This window comes from Scyliorhinus torazame, chromosome 22 (genome assembly GCF_047496885.1).
Source record: "Scyliorhinus torazame isolate Kashiwa2021f chromosome 22, sScyTor2.1, whole genome shotgun sequence".
Taxonomy (NCBI): Eukaryota; Metazoa; Chordata; class Chondrichthyes; order Carcharhiniformes; family Scyliorhinidae; genus Scyliorhinus; species Scyliorhinus torazame.
Genome location: NC_092728.1, coordinates 17,895,973 through 17,903,804, shown reverse-complemented (window position 1 = coordinate 17,903,804; position 7,832 = coordinate 17,895,973). Strand labels below are relative to the sequence as shown.

Sequence of the window (7,832 nt, the reverse complement as noted above, 5' to 3'; positions counted from 1 at the left end):
CGCACTATCGGAGGGTCAGTGCTGAGGGAGCGCCGCACTGTGGGAGGGTCAGTGCTGAGGGAGCACCGCACTGTGGGAGGGTCAGTGCTGAGGGAGTGCCGCACTGTCGGAGAGTCAGTGCTGAGGGAGCACCGCACTGTCGGAGAGTCAGTGCTGAGGGAGTGCCGCACTGTCGGAGGGTCAGTGCTGAGGGAGCGCCGCACTGTGGGAGGGTCAGTGCTGAGGGAGCGCCGCACTGTCACAGGGTCAGTGCTGAGGGAGCGCCGCACTGTGGGAGGGTCAGTGCTGAGGGAGCGCCGCACTGTCGGAGGGTCAGTGCCGAGGGAGCACCGCACTGTGGGAGGGTCAGTGCTGAGGGAGCACTGCACTGTGGGAGGGTCAGTGCTGAGGGAGTGCCGCACTGTGGGAGGGTCAGTACTGAGGGAGCGCCGCACTGTCGGAGGGTCAGTACTGAGGGAGCACCGCACTGTCGGAGGGTCAGTGCTGAGGGAGCGCCGCACTGTCGGTGGGTCAGTACTGAGGGAGCGCCGCACTGTCGGAGGGTCAGTACTGAGGGAGCGCCGCACTGTCGGGGGGTCAGTGCTGAGGGAGCACCGCACTGTCGGAGAGTCAGTGCTGAGGGAGCGCCGCACTGTCAGAAGTTCAGTACTGAGAGAGCGCCGCACTGTCGGAGGGTCAGTGCTGAGGGAGCGCCGCACTGTCGGAGGGTCAGTGCAGAGGGAGCGCCGCACTGTCGGAGGGTCAGTGCTGAGGGAGCGCCGCACTGTCGGAGGGTCAGTGCAGAGGGAGCGCCGCACTGTCGGAGGGTCAGTGCAGAGGGAGCGCCGCACTGTGGGAGGGTCAGTGCTGAGGGAGCGCCGCACTGTCGGAGGGTCTGTGCTGGGGGATCGCCGCACTGTCGGAGGGTCAGTGCAGAGGGAGCACCGCACTGTCGGAGGGTCAGTGCTGAGGGAGCGCCGCACTGTCGGAGGGTCTGTGCTGGGGGATCGCCGCACTGTCGGAGGGTCAGTGCAGAGGGAGCACCGCACTGTCGGAGGGTCAGTGCTGAGGGAGCGCCGCACTGTCGGAGGGTCAGTGCAGAGGGAGCACCGCACTGTCGGAGGGTCAGTGCAGAGGGCGCGCCGCACTGTCGGAGGGTCAGTGCAGAGGGAGCACCGCACTGTCGGAGGGTCAGTGCTCAGGGAGCACCGCACTGTCGGAGGGTCAGTGCTGAGGGAGCGCCGCACTGTCGGAGGGTCAGTGCTGAGGGAGCGCCGCACTGTCGGAGGGTCAGTGCAGAGGGCGCGCCGCACTGTCGGAGGGACAGTGCTGAGGGAGCGCCGCACTGTCGGAGGGTCAGTGCAGAGGGAGCACCGCACTGTCGGAGGGTCAGTGCAGAGGGAGCGCCGCACTGTCGGAGGGTCAGTGCTGCGTGACTACCTGGAGGCCCAGAATGTCCTGAATCAAGGATTCAAAGTTTGACAGGTTGTGGGGTGGTCTGGGTGGGGGTGGGTGTGCGGGAGGGGGGGGGAGGGGGGGGGGGGGGTGTGGGCATGAGCCGGGGTTTGGCAGGGGCTGGTGCTGCGGTAAGTGGCACCGGGGAGGCTGACACTCCCAACAGCTCAAATCTCACCAGGCCCAAGGAATCCAATGTGGATTTTGGTGCGAGTCTTGGCGTCGGTGACTGAGGCAACCGGCACAGGGATCGGGAAAACCCATCTGGTTCAAACGAATGTCGGTGCAGAAGTCGCCATTCGGCCCATCGAGTCTGTGAGATCCTGGCCGATCGCAGATAAGAATCGTCACCTCCACTCTCCCGCTTTATCCCCGTAACCCTGGATCCCCTCGCTGATTAGAAATCCGTCTCTCTCGGCCTCGAACATACTTAACGGCCCGGCCTCCACAGCTCTCTGCGGTAAAGAATTCCACAGATTCACTCTTCTCCTGAGGGAAGAAATTCCTCCTCATCTCTGTCTCAAATCCCTGACTCTGGGATTCGGCCCTCTGGTCCCAGCCTAACAACACTGTCGATGTGTTTTTGAGTTGAATTAAGGAAGCAGGGGATGAGTGAACCTGTGGAGATTACTCCCCCACAGGCCTACTTGTAAAGGGCAAAGGATTTCCTGTTACCCTTGTGGTCTCTCTCTTTCTGTCTCCCTGTCTCTCTCTCTCTCTCTCTCTCCGTGACGTTACCTTTCGCCAGTGTCTCTCTCTCTCTGTGGTTTTTAACTGCGCATTCAGGCGACAAGATGGAGCAGGCCGCTGAGCCCTCGTTGGACGACGCTCCCGGGACTGGCTTCCTGAGCTACGCTCAGACCCGCCAAGGCAGCCTCCTGCTTCTGGAGATGGTAGGTGGGCCGAGAGTGGCCGGGTGTGGGGTGGGGGCTGGCGGCCCCCCCTTGGGGAAATCGCAGAACCGCTCGTCGGAGAATTGTGCCCTCCCACCTGTGCCGGCCCCTCGGTAGAACTGCCCCACACACTCTCCCACAAGCCTCCTAGCCCATCTCCCACTCCCTCCCCACCCTTAATCTGTCCCTTAATTGGAAAAAATTAATTGCGTACTCTAAATTTATTTTTTAAAAACACCCCTCAGCTTCCCCCCTTTGGTTCTTTTCCAGATTCGCTTCAATCTCTGCCTCGGCCCTCTCTCCTGTTCACCAATCCTCCCGTCAACTGGGAAACACTTCCTCCTCGTTTACTCGATCAAAACCCCCCTCATGCTTTTGAAGGTCTTGATCAAATCTACTCCTTAACTTCCTCTGCCCCAAGGAGACCGATTCCAGCCTCTTCCAGTCCCGCCCTCTCTCTACAGGGACTGAAGCCCTCTGCACCGTTCCTGGGGAATCTCCCTCCGAAAGCACCCCTCCACAACACCGCGAAATCCTCCCAGAATCTGACGCCCAGAATGGCCCCGTATTTAAGAGCTTGCCATTATCGGACCTGACACTCGATTGCAGTGCTGAGGGAGCGCCGCACTGTCGGAGGGTCAGTGCTGAGGGAGGGCCGCACTGTCGGAGGGTCAGTGCTGAGGGAGAGCCGCACTGCCGGAGGGTCAGTGCTGAGGGTGCCGCACTGTCGGAGGGTCAGTGCTGAGGGAGCCCCGCACTGTCGGAGGGTCAGTGCTGAGGGAGTGCCGCACTGTCGGAGGGTCAGTGCTGAGGGAGCGCCGCACTGTCGGAGGGTCAGTGCTGAGGGAGCGCCGCACTGTAGGAGGGTCAGTACTGAGGGAGTGCCGCACTGTCGGGGGGGTCAGTGTTGAGGGAGCGCCGCACTGTCGGAGGGTCAGTGCTGAGGGAGCACCGCACTGACGGAGAGTCAGTGCTGAGAGAGTGCCGCACTGTCGGAGAGTCAGTGCTGAGGGAGCGCCGCACTGTCGGAAAGTCAGTGCTGAGGGAGCGCCGCACTGTCAGAGGGTCAGTGCTGAGGGAGCACCGCACTGTCGGAGGGTCAGTGCAGAGGGAGCGCCGCACTGTAGGAGGGTCAGTGCTGAGGGAGCACCGCACTGTCGGAGGGTCATGCTGAGGGAGCGCCGCCCTGTCAGAGGGTCAGTGCTGAGGGAGCGCCGCACTGTCGGAGGGTCAGTGCAGAGGGAGCACCGCACTGTCGGAGGGTCAGTGCTGAGGGAGCGCCGCACTGTTGGAGGGTCGGTGCTGAGGGAGCGCCTCACTGTCGGAGGGTCAGTGCTGAGGGAGCGCCGCACTGTCGGAGGGTCAGTGCTGAGGGAGCGCCGCACTGTCGGAGGGTCAGTGCTGAGGGAGCGCCGCACTGTCGGAGGGTCAGTGCTGAGGGTGCCGCACTGTCGGAGGGTCAGTGCTGAGGGAGGGCCGCACTGCCGGAGGGTCAGTGCTGAGGGAGCCGCACTGTCGGAGGGTCAGTGCTGAGGGAGCGCCGCACTGTCGGAGGGTCAGTGCTGAGGGTGCCGCACTGTCGGAGGGTCAGTGCTGAGGGAGCGCCGCACTGCCGGAGGGTCAGTGCTGAGGGTGCCGCACTGTCGGAGGGTCAGTGCTGAGGGAGCGCCGCACTGTCGGAGGGTCAGTGCTGAGGGAGCGCCACACTGTCGGAGAGTCAGTGCTGAGGGAGCACCGCACTGTAGGAGGGTCAGTACTGAGGGAGTGCCGCACTGTCGGAGGGTCAGTGCTGAGGGAGCACCGCACTGTCGGAGAGTCAGTGCTGAGGGAGTGCCGCACTGTCGGAGAGTCAGTGCAGAGGGAGCGCCGCACTGTCGGGGGGGTCAGTGTTGAGGGAGCGCCGCACTGTCGGAGGGTCAGTGCTGAGGGAGCACCGCACTGTCGGAGAGTCAGTGCTGAGGGAGCGCCACACTGACGGAGAGTCAGTGCTGAGGGAGCGCCGCACTGTCGGAGGGTCAGTGCTGAGGGAGCGCCGCACTGTCGGAGAGTCAGTGCTGAGGGAGCGCCGCACTGTCAGAGGGTCAGTGCTGAGGGAGCACCGCACTGACAGAGAGTCAGTGCTGAGAGAGTGCCGCACTGTCGGAGAGTCAGTGCTGAGGGAGCGCCGCACTGTCGGAAAGTCAGTGCTGAGGGAGCGCCGCACTGTCAGAGGGTCAGTGCTGAGGGAGCACCGCACTGTCGGAGGGTCAGTGCTGAGGGAGCACCGCACTGACGGAGAGTCAGTGCTGAGAGAGTGCCGCACTGTCGGAAAGTCAGTGCTGAGGGAGCGCCGCACTGTCAGAGGGTCAGTGCTGAGGGAGCACCGCACTGACGGAGAGTCAGTGCTGAGAGAGTGCCGCACTGTCGGAGAGTCAGTGCTGAGGGAGCGCCGCACTGTCGGAGAGTCAGTGCTGAGGGAGCGCCGCACTGTCAGAGGGTCAGTGCTGAGGGAGCACCGCACTGACGGAGAGTCAGTGCTGAGAGAGTGCCGCACTGTCGGAGAGTCAGTGCTGAGGGAGCGCCGCACTGTCGGAAAGTCAGTGCTGAGGGAGCGCCGCACTGTCAGAGGGTCAGTGCTGAGGGAGCACCGCACTGTCGGAGGGTCAGTGCAGAGGGAGCGCCGCACTGTAGGAGGGTCAGTGCTGAGGGAGCACCGCACTGTCGGAGGGTCATGCTGAGGGAGCGCCGCCCTGTCAGAGGGTCAGTGCTGAGGGAGTGCCGCACTGTAGGAGGGTCAGTACTGCGGGAGTGCCGCACTGTCGGAGGGTCAGTGCTGAGGGAGCACCGCACTGTCGGAGAGTCAGTGTTGAGGGAGCGCCGCACTGTCGGAGGGTCAGTGCTGAGGGAGCACCGCACTGTCGGAGAGTCAGTGCTGAGGGAGTGCCGCACAGTCGGAGAGTCAGCGCTGAGGGAGCGCCGCACTGTCGGACGGTCAATGCTGAGGGAGCGCCGCACTGTCGGAGGGTCAGTACTGAGGGAGTGTCGCACTGTCGGAGGGTTAGTGCTGAGGGAGCGCCGCACCGTCAGAGGGTGAGTGCTGAGGGAGCGCCGCACTGTCGGAGGGTCAGTGCTGAGGGAGTGCCGCACTGTCGGAGGGTCAGTGCTGAGGGAGCGCCTCGCTGTCAGAGGGTCAGTGCTGAAGGAGCGCCGCACTGTCGGAGGTTCAGTGCAGAGGGATTGCCGCACTGTCGGAGGGTCAGTGCTGAGGGAGCGCCTCGCTGTCAGAGGGTCAGTGCTGAGGGAGCGCCGCACTGTCGGAGGGTCGGTGCTGAGGGAGCGCCGCACTGTCGGAGGGTCAGTGCTGAGGGAGTGCCGCACTGTCGGAGGGTCAGTGCTGAGGGAGCGCCGCACTGTCGGAGGGTCAGTGCTGAGGGAGTGCCGCACTGTCGGAGGGTCAGTGCTGAGGGAGCGCCGCACTGTCGGAGGGTCAGTGCTGAGGGAGCGCCGCACTGTCGGAGGGTCAGTGCTGAGGGAGCGCCGCACTGTGGGAGGGTTAGTGCTGCGGGAATTCAATCCAATGTCCAGGGACGCAATATCTGTCCATCAGTCATCACGGGAGAAAGTAATCCGACGTTTCAGAGCGTTGTGACATGACTTCGTGTGAGATCCTGCTGAGGAACTTTCTTTTTTTTTAAAAATATGTTTTATTGAAATTTTTTTTTTTTTCCTTTTTTTTCCCCAAACAACAATTTTTCCCCTCTTACGAAGCAAACGGAACGATAACAAAACAGAAATTTTTAACAATACACAAGTAACAAAACCCCTTTATCTTTGACCTAAACTAAACCCCCCCCCCCTCCCCCCTGGGTTGCTGCTGCTGGTCATCTGTCTTCCCTCTAACGTTCCCCTAGGTCGTCGAGAAATGGCTGCCACCGCCTGGTGAACCCTTGAGCCGATCCTCTCAGGACAAACTTTATCTGCTCCAGTTTAATGAACCCCGACATATCGTTTACCCAGGCCTCCAGTCCGGGGGGTTTCGCCTCCTTCCACATGAGTAGGATCCTGCGCCGGGCTACTAGGGACGCAAAGGCCACAACGTCGGCCTCTTTCGCCTCCTGCGCTCCCGGCTCTTCCGCAACTCCAAATAGAGCTAACCCCCAGCCTGGTTTGACCCGGGCCTTCACCACCCGCGAAATCACCCCCGTCACTCCCTTCCAATACCCTTCCAGTGCCGGGCATGCCCAAAACATATGTGCGTGGTTTGCCGGGCTCCCGCCACACCTCCCACATTTGTCCTCCACTCCAAAGAACCTGCTCAATCTTGCTCCCGTTATGTGTGCTCTATGTAGCACCTTAAATTGAATCAGGCTAAGCCTGGCGCATGAGGAAGAGGAATTTACCCTGCTTAGGGCATCAGCCCACATACCCTCCTCTATCTCCTCCCCTAATTCTTCTTCCCACTTTCTTTTTAGTTCGCCCACCGACTCCTCCCCCTCTTCCCTCATCTCTCTATAAATCTCTGACACCTTGCCCTCTCCGACCCACACCCCTGAAAGCACCCTGTCCTGTATCCCCTGTGTCGGGAGCAACGGAAATTCCCTCACCTGTTGTCTAGTAAACGCCCTCACCTGCATATATCTCAAGAAATTTCCCCGGGGTAACTTATACTTTTCCTCCAATGCTCCCAAGCTCGCAAAAGTCCCATCTATAAATAAATCTCCCACCCTCCTAATTCCCAACTGGAACCAGCTCTGAAATCCTCCATCCATTCTTCCTGGGGCGAACCGATGGTTGTTCCTGATTGGGGACCCCACCAGGGCTCCCCGCACCCCTCTCTGTCGCCTCCATTGTCCCCAGATATTCAATGTTGCCGCCACCACCGGGTTCGTGGTAAACTTTTTAGGTGAGATCGGTAGCGGTGCCGTCACCAGCGCCTCTAAACTCGTCCCTTTACAGGACTTTCTCGCCAGCCTTTTCCACGCCGCTCCCTCACCCTCCATCATCCATTTACGTATCATTGCCACATTGGCGGCCCAATAGTAATCTCCCAAGTTCGGTAGTGCCAATCCTCCTCTGTCCCTACTACGCTGAAGGAACCCCCTCCTTACTCTCGGAACTTTCCCTGCCCACACGAAGCTCGTGATGCTCCTGTCTATTTTATTAAAAAAGGTCTTGGTGATTAGTATAGGGAGACATTGAAATACAAATAAGAACCTCGGGAGGACCATCATCTTAATTGCTTGCACCCTGCCCGCCAGCGATAGAGGCTGCATGTCCCACCTCTTGAAGTCCTCCTCCATTTGTTCTACCAACCGTGTCAGATTAAGTCTGTGCAAGGTTCCCCAGCTCCGAGCGATCTGAATCCCCAGGTATCGGAAGTTTCTTTCCACTTTCCTTAGAGGCAAGCCTTCTATCTCTCTACTCTGGTCCCCTGGATGTATCTCTACTCTGGTCCCCTGGATGTATCCTGCTGAGGAACTTTCAAGCGCAGAGGCTTCAAGAAAAAATGTCAAACTGCTGCTTACA

General features: G+C 60.7%; 1 protein-coding gene across 1 annotated transcript in view; it reads left to right on the top strand.

The window, feature by feature from the left end:
* The first annotated feature begins 2,179 nt into the window (after positions 1-2,179).
* The window catches only part of LOC140398940 (proteolipid protein 2-like), a 45,865-nt gene continuing 40,212 nt past the window's right edge, over positions 2,180-7,832 (top strand). The window contains exon 1 of the mRNA XM_072487931.1: positions 2,180-2,327. Within this exon, the coding sequence (XP_072344032.1) occupies positions 2,229-2,327 (99 nt within the window). The 5' untranslated portion in view covers positions 2,180-2,228. The remainder of the gene's footprint in view (positions 2,328-7,832) is intronic.